The following is a 23,108-nucleotide window of genomic DNA, read 5'->3' as shown; positions in this document are numbered from 1 at the left end:
TCTTAGCCTTCAGAGAACTCTGCAGTATAACTGCATGCTATGTCTTGAGACTTAAATACCTTCATGCCTTAGTTGCTCTGTAGAACTCTAGATAATATTAGTGTTTCTCTTCCCTGAAAGAGCGCTATTAGAAAAAATTGCATCACACATCAAAGCAACAATCATTCTTTGGGCAGGAAATATAAGATTTGGCATAAGCGTATACATTTCTTTGCATTTTTCAAGTTGTAGCAGTGGGCTGTGTTGAGTACTGCATTTTTTTTTTGGAAGGCAGCATGAGATTTTTATAAAGATAATTTAAATAGAACTTTACTATCAAATGTCTGTCTGTCTTTATGGTTATGCTTTTGATGTCCGAACCTTGAAGAAATTCCAAAATGCATTTTAGCAGCTCTAAAAAATGCTGATCTCAAAGCTTACTAGAGAGGTACATGAAACACAGGTGTCTGACAGGAAGAATGTGCTTAGCTTAATTGCAAGTTGTTTGTGAAAAGCTCATTGTGGAGTAATTGTGACCTTGGAAAAACAACTGAGTCTTATAACTGACTCCTCACTTTCATGGAATCTGGCTGAAGTGCGTGGAAATTGTTCTGGATTTTTTCTTGCTTTAGAAATGTCCGACAACATCCGTGGGGTCACAGGAGCTAAATGAAGCCTGAAAGCAATAATTGGCCATGAAGTAGCTTTTTTCCTTGCTAGATAGTAGCTGGATTTCTATCTTGCATGTGTGTATATGTAGTCTAACAGACTTGCATGTTTTAAAAGCACTCAAAATCTGTAAAGACATAGCTGAATTGAAGAAATGTGATCATGTAAACCAGGAGAGTAGAGCTAAAAGTGCTTGCTCCAAAGTGACAAGATTATTTTTCAAGTTTTTTTTAATCCAAGCAAAGATTTTTTAATTATCACAATTTTAAAATGTTTTACAGTTTTCTAGCAATGCAACATGTGCTTCTGTTGTACTAATGATCTTGGAATAGGGTGAGTGCTTACAGTGTCTTGCAGGAATATACTTTATATGTAAATGTACAGAAATAAAAATGAATTTCTAAACAAACTTAGGGATGCCAGAATTATTTGGGATTTGATGTGCAGCTTCTTTGGGGTCACTTGAAAACTGAAGCCCATATGGTTTTGAATATGTAAGTAGGACATTCAACCATTCCTCCACCTCTTCTCTATTCTAAGTTGCTTGAGCAAACAGGTTGTACATGACAGTGGCTGTCACCCCTCTGCATAATAGGGTACAAGTTAGAAAATGGAGGATAATGTCTAGTTGATCTGACTGTAGTCTAATGCAGAGTTCTATTCCAGCTGCCATCTGGAAAATTTATCCTAAGAGAGCTGTTGCAATCTTGTGATTGTGTTGCTAACTTCATGTGTGCATGACTTTCACCTCTAGCTTCACCTTCACCCCTGTAAAAGCCTGGTTAGTCATTTGTGGGGTGACTGTGTAGCATAGGCAGTCTGAGAGAAGTAGTTTATTGAAGGAAATTGTCTAATTCTGATATGTATTTACACACATGCTAGCTCTGCCCTGATAAAAAAGTCATATTAAGCCAAATAGCATGAAAAGTCAAAATGTTTCTGTAAAGCACAGCTGTCTGAAAGGGGATTTTAAACTCTATTTTTCCTACTTCGTTTGTCTGTTTGGCAGCTCTCCCAGCCTGGTCTCAAAGCAACAACAGTCAACTTATGACTGTGATAGACTGTTCCAGGAAAACTCTTCTGTCTGAATCTAAAGCTGAGCATCTCCAGAAGATTTTGGTTTTTTGGTGGTTTTTTTTTTTTGTTTGTTTTTTTTTAACAGCAAGTGTTAAAGCAAGTAGGACTTTTCCAACACTTTCTTAATTGCCTTTTATTATCAGGACTGTTACTTTCTGCTTGGCTGGCTTTGTCACTGATGTGTAGGTGCCTGCTGGCAATTAAGTTTGAGAAAGGATAAGGAAACATGCAGAAAAAGACTGAGGGTGTCTGCAGAGAGGGTCTCTTGTTCTCTCAGTGATAGGTGTGACAGAGTGGGCTGGAGCTGGATGGTGGTGGTGGTGGGGTTCTGGCTTGTCTGGCTACTTCTGTCTGCTTCACTGGCTCCAGTCTGAGTTTTCTGTGCCTTGCTGCCACTGGAACTCTTGTCAGGAGGGGTAATTGTGCAAGACAATGTGAGCATTTTGTGACCAGTACAGATGGGATGAACAGAGGGAGAGCTTGACCAGGTCAGGGTTTGCATTTCAGTTCCCCTATGGGAAAGGTTAAAGCTGTCAGTGTACAGTTGTTAGTTTTTATTACAATTATGTCCAAGCCCTTCAGAATGCAACTAGGGCCTTGATATGCCCACAGAGACTAGGATGTGAATTTTGGAGAAATTGTGTCTAGATAAAAATTAATAAACAGTAACAGAAAAACAAGCCAGAAGAAGGATTACAACAAAATGACAATAAGTTTAGTTAAGGTAGCTAATGTATGATTATATTGCCACTAGAAACAATTATAAGTGTCTCTAAAGTTGAAATCACTCTGAATCGTGTAGACTTTTCAGACTGTCTACTTTTAATCTCACACTGATGGAGATAAGTTTTGCTGCTCAAAAAAATTTGCATAGTCTGTTTCCAAGTTGTAAATCTCATTGCTTAATAATCCTATGTAGTATTTTGTTCTCTCTCGCTGTAATGAGTGTGTCAAGAAGACATTCTTTACCATCCTTATTTAGGTGTTCTGTTTAAGAATATGTATTGCTTTTCAAATCCTTACAGCTGTGTGGATTTGTGTGTGTTTGTGTAATATGTTTCAGAGCACACAGTTACTCTCTGATTTTCACGGTATATTCATCCTCGTGGGTGATTTGAAGTATTGAAGAAGCTACCTATCATTTTGTCAGTAACACTGTTAAATTTCAAGTCAAAGTTCTGAAATTTTTTATTTGTACATAACTTTCAAATACACACGCTCGCACTCACAAAAAACTTGTGATTTATTGGTGTAATACTTTTATTTTACAGAGAAATGCAACTATGGTCAGCAAAACGACCCTGCCATTGAAAACAATGTTGGTTCTCTTTCAATAGCAATGAGAATGCAGGTTAGTGTAACTTCAGGGTTGCAGATTTGTTGCTCTTTTTGTAAGTTGTAAAAATTGCTTCTACAGCTTAGATTTTAACTGTGGTTTTCCCCTTTTGAACATCTTAGCCGCCTCCCATTTTAATAGCAACTCTTACTCAGATTAATGTAATGCCTGTTACTTTTAATTAGAGAAAGGTAAATTAAAAATCAAATATGTCATAACTCTGGTGAATACAGTAAAGCTTGGCAGAAGCACTTGTATTAGTAGCCTAATGCCATTTATTCTGGTAAGGCAGTGAAGATTATTTGTATCTGTCCATATTTTTGTGTCATGATGGATAGAGGGTCTGAAAGTTTGTCATTGAATGTGGAAGCAGCATAATTCTGTCAATGAACAAATAGTATCTTCCATTATTTTTATGATGTGAAAGAAGAATAGTAATTCTCCATCTTACCAGAATAAATCTCAAAGTGCCTGATTAGAGACTTTTCTCTGCCACTTACATGTTAATGGAGTTGTTTCATTTTGAAATGCAGTCAAGCAATACGACAGTGGGTTTTATTTTGTCTTAAAACCATGAAAGGGAAAGATTTTTAAGTTTGAGTCTTTTTCTATTAGCCTTTGCTGTAGAAGTTATTTCAACATATTCTTGAGATTGTTTGAAATTAGTGTTCGACATTTATGATGCAGCTGGTGTGTGCTGTTTCCTTGTTTAAAACAGAACATGGTAAAAACCATGGAGCGATGGATGCGGTCCCAGCAGTACAGGAAGTGGGACCTCCACTGCTTGAAACTGCAGCCCCTCTCTCCAGTACCCAGGTAAGAAGTGCTTTTTAAAGAAAACAAACTGAAAAAAAAAATATTTAAAAAAATTGCTGTTACAAGTGTTAAATGTGACAATGAACCTAAAAATGGTCTGTGCCTAATTAATTTTTAATCTTATGTGGACTACATGTTGTGCCATTCTCTTGTATGCCTCACTGTGACCATGTCCTTCTGTTTGCTATCAGTTTTTACTCTTACTATGTGCATTGGAGCCAGGCTTTGTTTAATGAAGATGTAAAGCTGGAAGGTTTCATTGAGGAAAGGAGATGAAGCTTGGTGCAACACCGACAGAAATACAAAATACGAGAAGTTCTCAAAGCCTAAACCCTAATGGAGGGAGGTGTTTAGTTAAGGCTCAGTGGTTTCAGTGGCATTTGAGTTTGTATTTATTTCTTCCCTCAGCAGAAGTACTTTCTTCTGCATTAGACTTCAAAATTCCTGTGTGTGTGTGAAAAGCAGGAAGCATATTTATTCTCATAGCCAGAATCTTTTCCATCAGTTCCTGTCATTCACCTCCCAAGGCCCACGTCGGGCCGCAGGGATTCAGATCTGCCTTGGCACGGTTGCTGACATCTCGAGCAGCCTGAGCTCTTTACTGTGCTAAAGTGCTTTGCTACTTGTCGGTTGTGTTGGCTGATGGAGAGAGGAGCTGAGGAGTTGAAGTGAGATTCTGCTGTGCAGGAAAACTTTGCAATGTTTTTGTGCTTATTTGTATGCCTCTTTCTTGGCCATGCAGATGCTGAAGGGACTTCACATTGGAAGAAAGTCAGAGAGAGCTGGGACTGCTTAGCCTGGAGGATAGGAGGCCCTGGAGGATCTTATCGTTGTGTATAAATACAATGTACAATAATGCAAAGCAGTCCAAGCCAGTCTCTTTTCAGTGGTGTCCAGTGACACAACCAGAGGCAATGGGCACAAACTGAAACACAAGAAGCTCCATCTGAACACCAGAAAACACTTTTTCACTGTGAGGGTGGCCAGACTTTGGCACAGATTGTCCAGGGACGTTGTGGACTGTCCATCATAGTTGATATTCAAAAGTCACCTGGACACTGTTCTAGGCAACTAGATGTCCCTACATGAGCAGGGGACTTGGACCAGATGACTTCCAGAGGCCCCGTCCAACCTCAGCCGCTCTGTGATTCTGTAATTCTGAATCCTACTGCTGTGTTTTAGGAAACCTGTAACAAAATGTTTTGTTTTCTAGGTATTTTGATTCACTTTTCACTGTCTCTTACAACAGTTTAGAGGCAATGGACGCAGCTGTAATTTAAAGCAGAGATGCCGAAAGAATGAGTTTTCTATTATAGCCAGGAGTTCAGTGGGCAGAAATCATTGAGCTTTTCCTGGGCCAGCATGTAACATTTCTAGAATTAAACCCAGAAAAAACTATGCTTAAATAATACAGTTAAAAGTTAGATTAAAGTATGTGATGTCGTGAGTGTGATAGTAAAAAAAGACTAAAAAAAATTATTGCCAACCCTCTCTACAGCACTGTGTGTTTAATACATAAATAATTACATAATTAATATATAATGGCATATAATATAACCACTAATAGGACTTGCATTTTTCTGCTAACTCTATAACTTTGTCTTTTTATTTTTAAATGTAAAGAAACCCTTGAGATGGAAAGTATCCTAAGTAATAAAATGTAATCTTGCAGTAATACACCACTTTGTGTGGAAACAGATGGAATTTTCATTGAAAATGAGGCAAAGCTGCTTAAACACTAAAACTAAGAACATCTGCTTTTTGATTTCTGTGAGATCTGGCTGTTAATTGAAATATTTCCAAATATATTGAAAATGGAAAATTTTCTTTCAAATATGGAGTAAAAAAAAATTCAGGACACAGGTAAGTAGATGTGGAGCCTTGCCCTATCTTTTAAATTTTCCTGCATTTTATAAATTATCATTTACCATTGTCAGTGGTGGACTTCTCACCTGAAAATTTTTATTCATGCAGAAGAACTACAGTTGCACATTTCCAGTGATACTAAATAATATAACTTCATTGAATAATTCTGATAATTCCAGTATAGAGAATATGTTGTCAGACTAAAAGGGCCAGCTACAAATGCCGACTTCTAAATGCTAGTTATAACCAAATCTTTAATTTTGTGTGTGTTAGGAAGAGCTTTTACCAGAAATAATAGACTAGATGTAAACATTTCATATGTTTTGTATAGCCCCAGTAGTAATTAACATATAAATGTAAATTTTTAGTGAAATTATGTCTTTTATAACTTTATTGCATGCATTGGTGCTCAGCCTGTCACTACTGGGGTTCTGAGTTGTTAAAAGTCTGGGTGCCTTGAAGATTTTTAAGGGAATTTCAGATGGGAAAATTATGACAACAGTGGTTTTACCAATGGATAATTTATTTATAACTGTATGACTTGGTTAGTTTTGCTTCTTCCACTTTTTGCCAGTAGTGGTACCTGCAGATTGAGAAAAGACTTACTGTTTCTTCCAGGATTCTGAAGGCGAGGAAGAGATGAGGGAAACAGGAAGGGCTGAGATTGCTGCAGGGAGTCCTGATAGTCTGGCCTGAGATTAGAAATAATAGTTTCTGTCTTTTAGTAAGGGGTCAATATATTCAGAAGAAGGAAAAAGACAAATTAACTTTGTCATATTAGTCTACATCCTTCTGCTCTTGCCAAATGCGTCAATTACTTTAATAGGAGAACAGTCACCCTGGAAATTTTTTATGCTTAAATCTTTATGGGACCACACACACTGTCATCAGCTTTCTTATAATTTTCTGGGACTTGAGTTGTTTTTATGTAGAAAATTCTGAATGAAAACTTGAGATACTCTTTGCCCTGTGATGTTTGTAAGCCACTCCATCTTGTGTTCTCATTACATTTTTATGGCTAGTTGTGTTTGAAGTAATGCATAGAAAGCCAAAGGTATATCCTTCTATGAAAGGGGATATGCTTAGTATGTCTTTGAAAGAAAGTGGATGTCAGGTTAGTGCTGTGATTGAGTAACTTCTTGTCCTGCAGTCTGAATTATGTAATTGTTTGGATGGATGGTTTCTGGGTTTCACTTAGCTGCTGCAGGGTGCAAGAGAGGGATACTTGAGAATTACAGTTGAATAATGGTCCCAGTTTAGGATATCCTCAAAGAATTGGAAGCAATTAAATTGGCACAGACTGATCATCTGCTGGTGGATGCAGAACATCCAAAGTCCACACAGAGAGCTGAGATCTGGCAGTAGTTTTGTGTTCATCGGTGGATACTTGAAATCTTGCAGACTGAAAAATCAGGACATTAGCTTTGATGCCATTGCCAGAATCTATCTTAAAAACACTGTAATCAGCTGGAACTGCAGGAAAGAATTTAGCCTGATCAGGCTGAAAGTATTTTTTTAAGTTGCTTTTGTGGTAATATGAGCACTTCAAAGCCAAAGGAGACAACTCCTCACATGTTGTGGGCTGCACCCTGAGCATCACTACTGCAGGACCTTACAGCTGCTAAATGCTTATGTGGCCATAACTAAGTCAAGTTCACAAATGAAAAATCCATAAAGGGTTATTTAATCCAAAGACTCCATGTGGTCTAGGTCAGAAATTCCAGTTACAATAGTGACCCCTAGCCTACAGCTGTCTTCTCTCAGGTAATCCATGATGTGTGCTTGCCTCAGCTGCCACTCACAGTCCTTGCTGGAGGTAGTTCATAAGCTGACTGGATGTCTGGCCTGAGCCCTGTGCTTTAGACTCCTGCTATGTGGCCATTCTTAGTTTAACTGTGTTTTTGAAGTGCATGTGTAGGTCTTCAAATGTCTCGTTTCTTTTGATGGCCTGATGGGGGAGTAGCTCTCATGGCGCTGCCCTCTCATGAAAGGCACCACATGCACAAGCATTGGGTTTAGCCTAATGCATTTGTGTGACTGTTAGCCAAGGAATGTATGTGCTTTTTAGTAAATTATACACGCTGGAATATGCTGTGAGGGAGAAGAAGAAAAAGAAAAACAAAACCAGAGAAATCCATTCCAATGGAACATGCTTGAGCATCCAGCAGGCACGTCTCTAGCTTGATATGAAAGCATTACGTAATATTTGGAATCTGATTAAACAATAGTACTCTGTGAAACTGTAACAATTAACAAACACTGCATGTGATTTTCAATGTTATATTAGGTGTTAGCTACTATTTAGGTTTGGTTAGTAAAGTGTGAGAGAGGATTGAAAAACTCATTACAGTAACTTCATTGTTGGATTATTTGCTGTTGTTTTGTGCTCTGTTGTCGACCACCTAAACTGAGTGAAATCTCCTGTCTCCTATTTGTTTTCGTTTCCAGTGATATTGAGATTTCCCGAGCACAGAGTCCAAAAGCTGTTGATGTACTTGCCAAGGAGATAGGATTGCTTACAGATGAAATTGAGATCTATGGCCAAACCAAAGCCAAAGTACGTTTGTCCCTGCTGGAAAGGTTAAAGGGTCAACCAGATGGAAAATATGTTCTAGTTGCTGGGTAAGAATTCACTGTAATGTCATTAATGTCCGCTCTTTCCACTCATATTAATATAAACATGCAACTTACATCTTTTTATATACACTGTACAAATAAGAATCCTGAATGTTTTCGTCTGTATGTTGCTCTCTTCTAAAAGTGAGCAGGTTTTGAACTTTTTTGAAGTAACACAGCTTTTCTTCCCGACTCTTATTCCTAAAGTAAAGTATATTTTATGAAAGGTAGTTTGTTCTATGTGAAATGTTATCTATTGGTGCATGGAGTTTTTCTTACTGTTTTTTCAGAATTTTAAATGTTTAGCTTGGATATTTAAGGCTGCTTGTATTGTGTCTGTTTATAAACAAATGTTAACAGAAGCTACATGTTAATCTGTTGATATTAACAATAAATACTTTTTTATTGAAGAACAGATTACAAAGTTTAAAAAGCCATGTTTTTTCTCTGAAATGTAGACATGTCTCCAGGCAGGCTTATCCTGCTTGCTTTTCCCACGATTATAGCAAATGCTGTGCTCAGCAGGAATTATGCACTTCTCTTCTGAAGAGCTTCAATTGTTTCTTGCATTCAGTGACACAGTTTTTTCATTCACCTGATTTAGTAAGTGGAAACTTCTACTTGTGAATAATGTGTAGGTTTTCATTAATATTTAAATTGCAATGTCATCTTTATATTTTGAGTCAATCTATAAGGTCACTTCTTTTTAAGTAAAACCACTCAGGTTTAAAATACAGTTTTAGGCTGATCCAAAAGGAGAAGGCTGTTCTTAACTGCCTTTATCTACTGATTTCTCACCTTGGCTAGTGTTTCACAAACTGTTTTCTTTACTGCCTTCCTGTGGGGGTAGCGTGCTTTTCTGGTATTGTCAGAGATGAAGCCGTTGTAGACTGAGAGACTTGGTGTTACAAAGCAGTCAAGTTATGAAGCTGTCTTCAAAGCTGTGTGGTACAAGTGGAGCAATGAGGATGTTCCTGGAGAATGCTGGAGCAATTAAGAGAAGGAAACAATAGCTGGTTGAGCTTGGTTTCCTTTGGTAGAGTTTGGTTTGGTTGGGTGTGTGTGGTTTTGCTGCATTGGAGAAACAAAAACATGTTCAGCGTTTGGCTGATTTCAAAGAACATTGCTGCCATGTATTCTCGTGCTGATGTTGTTAACAGCTCAGTTGGGCATGATGCTGCACGCTGAGCCAGGCTTCTCTATCAGCAAACCTCACTTTGAAAAAGCCTGGAGGTGCAAGATAACATGTTGCAAAGCCCCATTCAGGTGGGTTTTAGTTTTGTCAGTTTGAACGCATCAGTGCTTATGTTTCCTCACATTGCTTTGTCTCCCTGTATTCTTCAAAGAAGGTGTGTCAAGCAATTGTTGTCGCAGAAAGAAGCACATATACATGTGGAAGAAATGTGAAAGTTTTGAACTACAGAGATGGACAGATGTCAACAAATAGAAAATTCTGTCTTCTTAAGTTTATATAGCATATACAGATACTGACGGCTGAGTTTGGTACCTATGCAACCTGATGATGCAATATGTTGTCATTTGTGATGTCTCTGAAGTCATTACATCTAGTGGGGTTAGTACAAAGCCACGTCTTTTGTAGAAGGAATGCCAGATAAGGTAGCTATGATAGTAGGAACATTCTTGAGAAAGTTCAAAGCTTGACTTTGAAATATTGTACATATAAATTATACATATAGTGTGTGTTTATATGTTCTCAGCTGTTCTTATTTTCTGAAATGACTGTAGCAGACAACAGTGATTTTAAAAATGTGGGGAACTCTATCTGAGGAGGAAATGTTCAGTGCAATGCAAATGAAGGATCACTGAAGTGTGGAAATCAGGGAGTGAAATAGTATCCTCAGTTGTCTTTGTTCTTTGCCTGCAAAAGCAAGGTCAACCAAAACTTTCCACTTGGATTATGTTTGTTCACAGTAACCAAAGTTATAGGGAAATTCTTTTAGAATGATGCAGTGTAGGTCTTCAGAATAAATTTTTAGTGCTTCAGAAGAAATATTTAAGATATATGCTTATACTTCAGGTTATTTGGTCTGGTGGATATATTTATAATGTATAATGAGAACTTTTCATATGTGAAGGGAGTGTCCATCCATGATGCAGCCAACACCATTTGAGCCTGTAATTTGGGTTTAAATGTTTCACAGTGTCTAGGAATTATAAATATTTGCTGCAAATGCTCTTCTAGTTTATACCTGATATGCTAGAGACGAAACTTGTTGTTCTGGATAGTAAAATGCGTGAAAAATGTCCTTTTTAATCTCTTAAGATAGCTGTATTTATAGCTTTTTAGAAAGTGCAAAATCTTTTCTGTTCTTTCTAAATGCAAACAAGTATACCTAAGTGCCTCATCCTGTACAGACTCTGTATGCTGAAAAATTGCATTTTGATTAACAGATCATGTCACACAAAAATAGGATGAAGAATTTATTTCTTCATAACTTTCATTTTTTTCTGTATGGAAAACATTCTTTCCACTATTTTTCATTCTTGATTTTTACTGTCTCTGTGTTTGGCTTGTTATAGGGCTCGTGTTAAGACATGGGGACAGAATCATGAGTTACCATGGAGTAATTGGTTCTTGGGCATTAATTGCCTGTATACAGGCTTTTAGTGTGCTAAATAATATGTTGCAGGGTATGTTATCTCAAACTCCCTCCACTCATTGCAAGCTGAGGGTGTGAAAATGAATGAAGCTTGTACATGTCCTAGTAACTAAGTTTAGTATCCAGGGTAACTTAATCATGCATTCAAGCATGTAGATAGCCATTCACAAACAAAATATGAAATTACAGCTAAAACTTGTTAGAGTATATGAGTGTGTATATTGCAGCATTTTATTTCTAAATGCTCCAGTGCTTTGCCTTTTACCAGATAATTCTGAAAACTCATTTGGTTCAAGATAAGGAATAATAGAATGTGGGAAAATTCTGAAATATGAAGCTGCTTTTGGCAAAAGTGTGCTAGATTTTGAATACTGGAAAAATTAAAATCAGTACTTTTTCCTCAACAGTAATAAATTGTTCTGTGATGAACTACTTTTTCAGTAAGGTAGGAAAATAAATGCTAACTTAATGCCTAGTATAAGCTGTATGATGGTAAATATTTTGGGGATAGAATTTTGAGATTTGGAATTGCATCTTACTTCTAGAAGGTATGTATTGGATTGTATTTCTCTTCACTGTGTTTCTCACAAGGCACTTAAAATCTAAGAAAAAGGGAAAAATATAATAAAGGAAAAATACAAGAATAAGAGGGGAAAATACCCCTGTGCCGATTCACTGAATAGTCTGACAGTCCAAAGCAAAGTTATAGCTGAGACAGTTTGTCATGTATTTGTTGTGTCATTGCATGACGATTGGGATTGCCTTGGATGAGTCTTCAGTGGGTTTTGAGAGTTTGTAGTTGAGGATTCTGCACTCTGTGCCTGTATTTGTTCAGTCATTTTAGCTTCACAGTGATGTCTGTGCTTTTGTGTTTGGAAGTTACAGTCCCATTCTGAGGATGCCACTGCAATGTTGTCATAATCTCATCTTGATGAAGTGACAGTAGTTGCAATACTTCTGTGCTCAGAAACACATTTGAGAGTTGTAATCTTGGATGGGAGATGTATATGTAAGTGAGAAACTCAATTGCCTGTGTTCTCCATAACCTGGCTTTGCAGGTTTCCGCATGGATCACAGGAATTATGAACTCATTAAAATCTTTGAAGTTGCTCATACCTGTGAGTCGAAGGTAGGAAATGTATAGAAAATTGTCATATATCCAGAAAAGTTCTTGCTGGAGTCACAACTCCTGGCATAGCTGTGAGGAGGTTACAGCTGGTGCATTGTATCCTTTCCCTGTTTGTTTGTTTTCTCTTTGGGAGACCTCATGTAGCTTTCCCACAGAAACTGCTCTGCTGTAAGCTAATGTGATGTATAACAAACAAACAAAAAGTCTGCATATTCTTATCTTTGTTTTGATATACATAGAGAGGGATGGCTTTCAATGTTATGGAAAGCTTACTTTGCCAAGGAGCTGATGACTGCCTGGTAGGTGGGAAAGTAAGTTTTAAGGAGTGATGGTGGGATTTCTGTGTTTTAATTGAAAGGATATTAAAGAAATTGGAAGAATAATGCAAATGGCTGTAAAAGTCTCTTGAAGTTCATTAAAATTTACTGCATTTGGATTTGCATAAGGTTAAAACACAGCATTGCACAATTGAACTAAAGTTAGCCACTGGCAGTTGTAATTTCATACCCATGTGAGCAAGCAACCTAAGCTACAAGAGTGTAGGTTCTGTAGTGCAGCCAGAAAAAACATCTCAATGTCCACAAAACAGCTTAAGTTGATTATTTTATTTATAAAAACTGATCAAAGTAGACTAGGTATAAAAGGGAAGATATTTTAAATAAGCTTTACAAGATAAATGATTGGAATAGAATTTTCTTTTAATTTCAGTCTTTTGTTTTGAGAGTTTTTTTAACTAATACTTTTAAAGCTGAGGTTTTGGTAACTATTGAAACTATTAAATAACTGTTTGGCTCATAAGGTTTACTCTATAGCCTTCAGGCTGCTACTGAACCTCTGAGAATCAAAGGTGTCCTGTCAGGATGTCTCATGTCAGAGGGGAAGTTGAAGATAGGTAAGGAAATTGTCAAGACCGATCTGGCTTCACTGAACAGTCTGATTTGCAGAGTCCTCATGTTTTGTTAATTCTGTTAGGTAGAGAGTCTTTAAGGTCAGGTTCCTGGTTTTGAATTCTTGGGAGTTTTTGCCTGTTCCTACTGCTGCAGTGGACAAGGTTTCTTGTGAGAGTGTCACCCAGGTTCTGTAGACTGCTTAGAGAATCCCAAGTGCTGGTTCTTCTCCATCCTCATTGCTTTTAGACATTTTCAGCCCTTGGATACTCACCTGCATAACTCTATTTCCAGGAAAACTAAGGGTCACGGGGCTTCTCAGAAGGGAGAGAACAGAATAAAATGAACAAAAGCATCTGAAAAAGACATTGAAAGTGTTGACTCTTAAAGCCAAGCAAATTTGAGGAAGCTAAGGTCCTGTCTGCAAAGACATGTCTATGTACTGCTGCAAACCATTGTGTTCTTGCATGAGTACACTGGTGAAAATCAGTTTGCTCCTTCTCCAATTATGGTGGAGACTGGTTGTCCCTGAGTGCCACATTGTAGGAATGTGAGTGGTGCAGAGTGTCAATGTACTAGAAATTCAGTCAGGATGTCTTCCTGCCAATTTAATCAATGAGCAATGGTGTGTTTCTTTTTTTGTTTTCTGTTAAAAGTTCTGCCTCGTAGAAAATTTCCAGTGCTTTCTGGCTCATTTTACGTAGTCATTTTAGAAGAGGTGCATCAAGTTACCCAGTTTAGTAATGGTGCACTTCATTGTGTGTTATCTTCTGTGACAAGTAGATACTGTCATTCATGCTACTACCAACATGCCTTCTGGTTATGTATTTGTCAGTTCAGTTTGCTTTCCTTTGCTGGATAGGAGGCAGCAGCTTTGATTTTGCTTGTTTCATAAGAGTTGTAAAGAGTCCCTGTGTTGCTGTGCATGCCAGGTAGGCCACATGCCATGTTTTGAGATGCAACTGAGTAAATAACTTAGTGATGGTGTCTCTGAATTCTCTTGAATGTAAACTTAGTGTGTCTCAGGCTCAAAAATAGAGGTAGTCACCAATACAAGTTGTTCTGTTAGTAGTGCAGACATTCTGTGCACAGAGTTTTTGGGGTTTGCTGAAAGTTCTTTACTGGTAGCTTCCAGTAAGCAATTCTAGATGTCTCTTTCAAAATAGAATAGTTTGCTATTTGGTGTTTTCTTATTGGTGGTTTTTGTTTTGTTGTTACTGTTTTTAAATAATTATTAGCTAAATAGTTTTTACTTTCTCAAGTCTTTGAGGGCAGTAATGCCTCAGGATTATTCATATATTCTTTAAATCTGGCTTTAATCTGAAATAAGAGGATCAGGTAAATGAGATTAGGACAATAGACAAAAATTGTGAGATAATAGGAGAACAAGGGGTAAGGAGAAATCCTGCTAGGAATTATGTGGATGGGGTTTTGGAAACCAGTGTTACAACAGGAGTCAGAAGAGTAAAACTGACAGCAAAAGTGAGTTAACCTGGCTGTGGTGCTCTGAAAGAAGCATGTTTGTACAAAAGTAAGGATCCTAAGACAGAAAGGAGGTGGTAAAAATAGTGGTGGGAAAATCGGAAGGTATTGTGGCAACAGTAAAACCCTGAGCCCACCCTGTCCTGACAATGTAGAGATTAAAAGTATCTATTCTTCTAGGAACTGGAAACTTAAAAGAAATTAAGTAGCCTTCTGTGCTAGTGCAGTAGATCAGAAGGAAATAAGGCCTAGTACAGACAAAAGTACGACAGGGACCAAAACCACTTTTGAGAGCAGATAAAAGATATCCTCTAATTCTCCCACCTTTTGTTGCCTCTGTGTAGGTGTTTTGCTGAAATTCTGTTAATTCCTTTTTAAGTCAAAGGAGTGTCATTCTAGGATGATGAAGTAGTCTGGATAGTAAGTTATTGAGAATGTTTTAGAATCTGGTGATTGGTGAAGACATTGATTTAAATGTTGGGGGAAAACTACTAAAACTAAGTGTCCAAATTAAGTAACCCATGTTGACATGGTCATATGAGAGTAATTCAAGGCAAAGAGTCTTAGTTCAAGGGTTCTCTTATAGGTGCACTAAACTCCATTGATTTCACTGGAACTTTAGTTAAAACGCTGTGTTTCTGAATAGGAGATGTTTTCCTAGGGCAGTGTAAAGTTGTTCATTTGGCTTGCCTCCTATTGCCCAAATTTTTCCCAACATGTGTAACAAAGACTTCTTTTTTTTTAACAAAAAGCCCAGGATCTGGTGATGCTGTAAAAGATAGATTTGTGAAAAGTTAATGTTTCTCATCTGTTTACATTTGTGGGACAAAAACGGGGTTTTGGCAATCTGTGAACTTATTAAACTAAGCTGAATCTTATGATTACAGTAATATTGCCATTTGAATTGTGATCTGAGGATAGCAGTATCTTGGAAAAATTACTATTTGGGAAAGAAAGTGTTTCTAATTAGATTTAGATATTTTAGCTCAAGTTTTGAAGAGGTCATAGGATAAGGGTTCCCCTTTGACTAGAATGCATGTGTATACTGGTATTTTCCTGGGGAATGAACATTAGTTCTTAAACAACTTCAGCAAAGTACTTACTTCTCTGCAGGTAGAAAGGACAGCAAAGATACAAATGGTTACATTTTGCAACAAAGTAGGATTTGTGGGTGTGGTGTGAGTGAAAAAGGACTGGAGTGGGGCTTTCGTCTTTTGCCCATCAGAAAAAGATGTGCGGTGCCTCAAATGAATCATTTGAACGCATTTTGGAGACATGAAATGTGTTCATTCTTCAAGGAAGAAAAACAGAAAGAGAAAAAGAAAAGCCCTAGAACCCACACACTTTTAACTTGGATCATAGACAAATGTTCTGATGTTGAAAATAGGGAGAACATCATTTGAACTGAGGTGTCTCTCATTCACTGAAGGCTGGTGAAGTTTTCTACTTGCAAAATCAGCTGCCATTGTCTCTTTATTAAAGGGACAAGAATAGAGTGGAGGTTATAGTCTCTGTTTTGAAATTGGATATATTTCTGAAATTCTTTCCCGGTTCAGTCATGGTCTAAATGTGGGAGCTGTAGCATGAGGCTTTTGAGTTTTTGTATGGACCACAATTGTCATTGTCCCTTATCACCCTTAAATCTGCAAAAACATGAAACAAAAGTGTAAAATTAATAGTTTTAAGTTGAATAGAGTGAATTTTGAGTCCTGTTTTATTTGAAAGGCTGTTGATCTGTCATTGTTGAGGGTTATGATGACGAGGAAGCTGGAGAGGGATAGTTGAGCTCTACAAACAAACATGTTGGTTATTTAATTTAAAATATTCTGTTATTTCATTCAAAGTTTGAGCAGTGGGAATAAAAGATCTCATGCTTTACTACAGAAACATATTAATACATGCTTAGAGTATTGTGATGGATGGTTTGTTAATGAAACTGGTGAGACTTGTGTGCTGTAATAAAAATGTCTAAATTCAATATATACTTTTTAGAACTTTTGCCAAAATAATCTTCTCTTTTTCTGCTATCATAGTAAATTGCTTAAATAAAAGACATATGTATATTAGCATTCCAGCTTGAGCTAGGGGCTAACATTGTGACAGCATTTTTGTCAAGATAAAGTAATCTTATTGAAATTTGCTGTACAAATATTCTTCATTGAAATCAAAAGCTGTAAGTTCAGATATCCTTAGCCAGGCTGACATCAGCAAAGAATTTCATTAATCTTTTTTTCTTGTTTTGCCAGAATAACCCCTACACCCCTGGGAGAGGGGAAGAGCACAGTCACAGTTGGTCTTGTTCAGGCTCTTACTGCACACCTTAACATTAATTCCTTTGCTTGTCTGAGACAACCTTCTCAAGGACCTACTTTTGGAGTTAAAGGTACATAACATTTGCAGAACCTACGGCCTCTTCCAGATTAAAAAGAAATACTGCTTTTTTGCTTTTTTTCTATTCTTTCTTCTTTTTTAATTTCTTAATTACTTTACTCAGTGGATTATCCAAAGGGTAGTATATTTGATTTTTTTTAATGTGTATGTAACTAATAGATGTATCTTGCACACGACTTCCTGTACAAGGTTCATATCTATGTTCTTGCACTTAACATGTATTGATAATGCAGATAAAGCCCAAACGTAATGAAAGGCACAGGAATGTATAAGCCAAGAGGAATTTTGTGTGAGTACACATCCTTCCAGCTACCCATCTACTTGGAAACTCTCTAAATATGTCCCTAAATGTTACTTTTAGTTGTTCCTTGAGCAAGAGTCCCTATTGGACATTTCCAGTCAGTACAGTGAAGCCAGCAGTTGTGCGTATGGTTCAGCTGTGTCAGTATCATACCTTTGGCTAGGTCTGGACCTCTTCTTTCTGTTCTCCTGAGTTGTCGCCTCTAATCGTGGGCTGCTGCCTTTTTGCCTAGAAACCCTGAGGCCTGAGGGCCAGGTAAGACCCAGCCAGATTTCAAGTCTGTCTTTAATGCTGATAGGAAGTAATGCAATCTTTTTTTTGCCATTTCTCAGCTGAAATTGGTGCCTAACTGGGCAAGCACCGCCCATCTGCTCTACTTTGCTTTGCTGAAGTTTAAGTTAACAAGTTTGATTTCAGCTGGAAGGCTCCTGATGCTTGGTGCTTCTCAGCTAAGACTGGTGCATGTGAGTGCTTTAATCCCTCCACTCAACTTGTGCGTAGGCTACAGGAAATTTCTTTGCCTGTACCCTGACAGGCAGTGGGGAAGGAACACTGTGGCAAGGGTGTGAAGATTTCATGCAGAAGCAGTGCTTGCTTGTGACTGCTATGTCTTTCCACCCAACAGCTGCATGTGCATGACTGTGTCCTAAATCTGCAGGAGCAGGGAGTAGCTCTCATGTAGCCTGCACCAGCAATCATGTGTAGGCTTTTATTTCAAATCGAGAATTCCCATTTTACTACCTGTTGAGAAAAATCCAGCAATGTTAAGGAAAACCTGTTTATTTGGGTGCATCATGGATCTTTTTTAGTAGAAATCAAAATACTGAAAATGTGTCATCAACGCTGTATGTTTCACTTTCTTTGTTTAAAGAGGGGTGGGTTTTTTTCAAAACTGGTGGTAGTCTGATGAGACTATATGCTTTCCTGTGCAGGTGGAGCAGCTGGTGGTGGATATGCTCAAGTGATCCCCATGGAGGAGGTGAGACAGCCTCAGCTTGCACTTTCTCATACAGTTTAATGGACACCATGGTATTCAGTTGAAGGTCAGACTTCATGATTTTGGAGATCTTGACTGATTCTGTGGCATTCTCAGTGCTTGTTTGGAAATGTGTGGTAGTTTCACCCCAAGAGAATCTAATTTAGAGCTCCGCAAAACCATGGCCAGAAACTGGTAAAGTACCACCTTGAATGCAAACAGCTAGTCCAAGCAGAATCCTAATGTAGCTTTGATTTTTTTTCTTTTTTTCTTTTTTTTTGACCCGCTATTGTACTTGAGTGTGAGCACAAAGGCTTGTGTTGGTTGCTGTCACTGCCCTTCTGCAGTCGGCTCTGAAGTGCCACTAAAAACTCACCTTGCGACTTCTTCTGTAAGATTAATAAAAAATACAGTACCTGTGTAACACAAGCCTTAATTTAATCTGAGATGCTGATTTTAGAGTTTTCCATAAAAGTTTGTCAGTCAAACTTTGTATCAGCAAAGTTCATGCTTGTTAAATTATGGACTGTTCTCCTATGGCTAGCAAAAAGCTGTCATACACCCCCAAGCCAGCATGCATGGTGTGCAGTAATGCATGCTTCTGGTTCAGGTCAGTTAGTAATTACTAGCAGTAAACTGATTTAGTATTAATGATGTGGAACTGTAGACCTTGGCTTCTCATTCTTGGATCATTTAGCAAAGAATGAAGTTGTTTGTGGCTTTGTTTGACTAAATTTAAGGTAGTTTACCACATATTCATATGAGAACAAGTCCTTCATATGGTTCAATGTATTCTCAGCCTGGAAATACCTAATCTACACTGAGAGGTGACTAATCAGAGCTGCAGCCTCAAGAAGATAGCAGTAATTGCTGCTGCTAATTTATCTGCGATTCATGAATTAAACTAAATGTTTTCTTATGAAAAGATGCTGTTGCTTTCACCTCCTAGTTCAATCTTCATTTGACTGGAGATATTCATGCTATAACTGCTGCAAATAATTTGCTGGCTGCTGCTATCGATGCTAGGATCCTGCATGAAAACACTCAGTCTGATAAGGTAAGAATTATTTTCTCATATCCATATGACATTTTTTCTACTTGATTTTTCAATAAACTGCATTTCAAAGCAAAATAAGTTGTTTATCTTTTTGTATTTTCACCATATGAACAGGAACTATTGCTGAAGCCGTTTGAAGTTCTGCTGTGAAATTTTTTTTAAAGAATGTATTTTTCTGGCAAATGGCTATCATAAGGTAGTGTTTAAGACACGGATCTTATGCCCAGAATATTAACAACTATTTCAGACTGTAAAAAATAGTGTAATTAAGGATGTTTTCCCTATATATAATATTATTATTTTCAATAATTTGTGGACTCCATTTAAAATTACACATTACTCTTTGGATGTGTAGTCGGGTATGATGTACCATAAGAGGGGGCAGTTAAATGCCTCCCTGACATCCGATGCCATCAGATCTCGGAAGCTAAGCAGGGTCAGCCCCGGATTAGTACTTGGATGGGAGACCTCCTGGGAAATGCCGGGTGCTGTAGGTTCTAGTCCTGAGGACTTCACTGTCGCTGTCCAAGCTCACTCGGCCGTGGCAGATGAACCTCAGGACTTAAACAGTGGGGCCAGTTCTGTGCACGCTGTGCCTCACCTAAAATCCACTGCGCAGGCTGGAAGGGCACACCCACGTGGGGGGACAGCCCTTCCCAAATCTTCGTTCGCGAAGACGAGCCACACACACCATCAGAGGAAGGAGTTGTGGACAAAATAAATTTTCCCTGTGCTAAATGTATTGTTACCTTAAGACAAATGCTAACTTGAATCTTCAAAGGGAAGGGAGAAAGTAAAGGAAGGAGTCTCGTCTTTCTGGCTGCAGTGCTAAAACTGAGCAGGGTTGTCATATTCCCTTCACTTGGTGCAATGCAAGCATGCAGTTACGCCAGTTTGCAAATGTTGAGTATAATTTTAATAATTTGGACCTCGATTAAAGTTTTAAAATGTTGCCAATTTCAAAATTAATAATTTTTTTGATAAAACATAGAAACCCAGAATTTTTGGTAATTGGATTTTAGATCATTAAATCATAGATACTGTTCAGAATCCAGAGGCCTTCTCAGAATTGGTTTTTTTAAATCACCAACCAGAGGTCCACAACTTATGTGGTTGGGAAATTCTTAGTGAGATTATGTGAAATAAATTAAAAAAACAATTAGCTTTTTGTAACTTTTTCTTTCATTAACTTCTTGTGTGTTTTTTCTAGTCTTTGTATAATAGGCTGGTTCCAGTAGTTAATGGCATGAGAGGATTTTCTGCTATTCAGCTTGCCCGTCTGAGAGTAAGTTGTTAATACAGTTTCTCCTCAATTATACTATCTCTTCATAAAGTGTAGTCTCTTACACAACTTGTTTAAAATTATTTGATGTATGAAACTGAGTTTGTATCAACACTCATGAATTTATCACGTCCAGACTTTTTTCTGAAAGCATCATCCTTGGAGTAATAGGATCTGGGTCTGATATTTTCATAACTAACATTTTTGCTGTTCTTTTCTCCTGAAATAAACCAGTAATGTTTTTAAATGCTGTGTCTTTTCCAATGAAATATTAAAGTTAGAGGTTTTAAAATACTTTTCCTATTATGGTAGAGTCACGTTTGAAACCTCACATTCTTTGGTTTTGCAATATTTTCTGGTTTTGAAAGTTTATTATAGCGTATACTTCTGGGGTTTTATTGATGTCAGTTTGACAGTGTTCTTCCTCCAAGGGATAGAAGCACATTTGTACACACAGTGTATTTTTGCATCTCATCTTGCTTTGAATGCTTCTAGAAGAGCTTCCTGGGCAATTCATGTATGAATAATATGTCTGAATTTGAGATTGCCATTCTGATAAATACCTAGAGAGCAACACAGTCCACTAGTGTAGGAGAAAGATAATATGAACGCCTTGAATACAACCCTTAAGGACAGCCTCAGTCTTCTGTGTCCAGTTCCATGTTTATTTTTGAGTCCTGACTGCCGTTTTTTCAGAGTCATTGGATGGCAATGGACAGCTGCCTAGTGCACACTTGGAATGGGGGGGGGAGGGGGGAGGGATTGGAAACAAGGATAGAGGTAGTATGAGCTTCTATTTGGGGAGGGAAAAAGAAATTTTGCATAACTTTTTAAGCTTTTGTGCTGCTCCATTGAATGTTGGTAAACTAAAATGTGGGTGATGCCTGCTTGACTCGAAGGCTCAGTCACAGTCAGTCTCACAGATTGTTCTAACAGAATTTTGGGGTATTTTCATTTTGTCCTCATTTACACTGTTACAGGTAGCAGGTTAGGGATGGAGAGGAAGTGTTCTTATTATTCATGACATGCCAGTTATCTCTGCATTTGAAATGGCTTTTTCTTTTCACATGAGCTGCAACTAAGTAAAAAATAATTTGTCTTTATAACATTCAAATACATGCATCATAACTTCTGGTATAACTGACTTATTTTGCTGTGAGTGATTCTTAGAGTAATCATACCTTATATCTAAAAAAAGTAAATTGTAAAAAAAAAATCCTTATGGGATGGGGTTACATTTTTTTCAAAAGAGGATTATTAAGATTGAAACTCCTCACTTATATATGTGGGGTTGGTAAGCCAGAGAAGCTATACCATTTGAAGCAAATAAGCCATTTCATCACACTTCTTTAATTTATTTTGTGTGTAGAGGCTGGGAATAAACAAGACAGATCCTGAGACTTTAACAGAAGAGGAAATCAGCAAATTTGTGCGCCTTGATATTGACCCATCTACCATAACATGGCAAAGAGGTATGTAGTCAGAAAGCCTCACTTCCACTTGGATTTAGTCATAACTTATTTCCTATTTTGCTTGATTTTCACCTGTATCAGAGCTCTTTCTGCTCTCTAACTGTAAGATACCCAATATGCAAGTGAGAAGTGTGGGTGCAGCATGTTGCTCTAAACTTGGTCAAATATCTGCAGTAACTCAGGAGACTTTGCTAAAATTCTGAAATACAGGTTTCTTTGACAGTGTAAGTACATGCCTGGTCTCTGCCATATAAGGTAATATGTCTTCAAACATATGAAAGTGTCTTTTCTTTGCATTTTACAAATCTTAGCCATTCTTTTCTTTACTGTATCTATTATGGTTTTAGATTATTTGTACTTATTTCTCTTGATTTTTGGTCCCTCATCCTCTCCAGCTCAGCAGCCTGGGTAGCTCAAGACACTAAAGTAGGCTTAAGAGATCATGTGTTTTTCTTATTTTTGAAGTGTCTTGAGTTGTTACTTCATTAGGAAGAAGAGGTAAAGAAGATGTTGTAAGGTTGCCAAGCAAACTGATACCTACTCGCTTACTCTTAGACAACTTCCTCTGCTTTTTCCAGTTCTAGTGCTGGGTCAAATTTCAGTGTTTACCTCATCGTCTGTATCTGTCTTTTTCTTTTTTAAGGAATTAAACTATGCATAAAGTTTTGAGCTAAATACCACTGAATTTTATTTTGCTCCTTAGTTTTCAAACACTAAAATTATTAGTTCAAAAACGATTGTTAAATGAAATGTATCATGGTGCTTAGAGAAAAAATTGAATCTGTTGAAGGGGGAGGAGTCTCAGCCACGCTTTGCTCTTTGTGTGCATGTCATCTCAGACTTGGGCTATTTTTCTCAAGATAATTCTGGGGATGTGGCATAAGATGTTTTTTATTAGTCACACAGTGTGTCTGGAATAGACCTGTATTATGATGAGGGAGTAATAGAAATATTTAGTGTAATATGACTCCTCGTTTTTATCAGCATGGGTTTGGGAGGAGGCAGCATTGCTCAACAGCTGTTAACCTCAAGTGAGTTATTTAATTCATCTCAAACAATTTTAGTGAACTTTCTATTCCACAAAGCTCTAGATGATGTACATACCTTAAACATTTCATTAAAAAAAACTGGTTTGGGGAATGTTTTAGATA

At 37.5% G+C, this 23,108-nt stretch overlaps 1 protein-coding gene across 1 annotated transcript in view; it reads left to right on the top strand.

Annotated features, from left to right (window-relative positions):
- MTHFD1L (methylenetetrahydrofolate dehydrogenase (NADP+ dependent) 1 like) overlaps positions 1 to 23,108 on the top strand; it is a 162,225-nt gene that overhangs the window by 24,235 nt on the left and 114,882 nt on the right. The window contains exons 9-16 of the mRNA XM_071549323.1: positions 2,997 to 3,076; positions 3,780 to 3,877; positions 8,192 to 8,365; positions 16,725 to 16,861; positions 18,103 to 18,149; positions 19,096 to 19,203; positions 20,414 to 20,488; positions 21,855 to 21,957. Coding sequence (XP_071405424.1) covers positions 2,997 to 3,076; positions 3,780 to 3,877; positions 8,192 to 8,365; positions 16,725 to 16,861; positions 18,103 to 18,149; positions 19,096 to 19,203; positions 20,414 to 20,488; positions 21,855 to 21,957 — 822 coding nt within the window. The remainder of the gene's footprint in view (positions 1 to 2,996; positions 3,077 to 3,779; positions 3,878 to 8,191; positions 8,366 to 16,724; positions 16,862 to 18,102; positions 18,150 to 19,095; positions 19,204 to 20,413; positions 20,489 to 21,854; positions 21,958 to 23,108) is intronic.

Source organism: Pithys albifrons, chromosome 2 (assembly GCF_047495875.1).
Source record: "Pithys albifrons albifrons isolate INPA30051 chromosome 2, PitAlb_v1, whole genome shotgun sequence".
NCBI classification, from domain to species: Eukaryota; Metazoa; Chordata; class Aves; order Passeriformes; family Thamnophilidae; genus Pithys; species Pithys albifrons.
The sequence above is the reverse complement of the archived record's forward strand: the minus strand, read 5'-3'. Positions and strand labels throughout refer to the sequence as shown.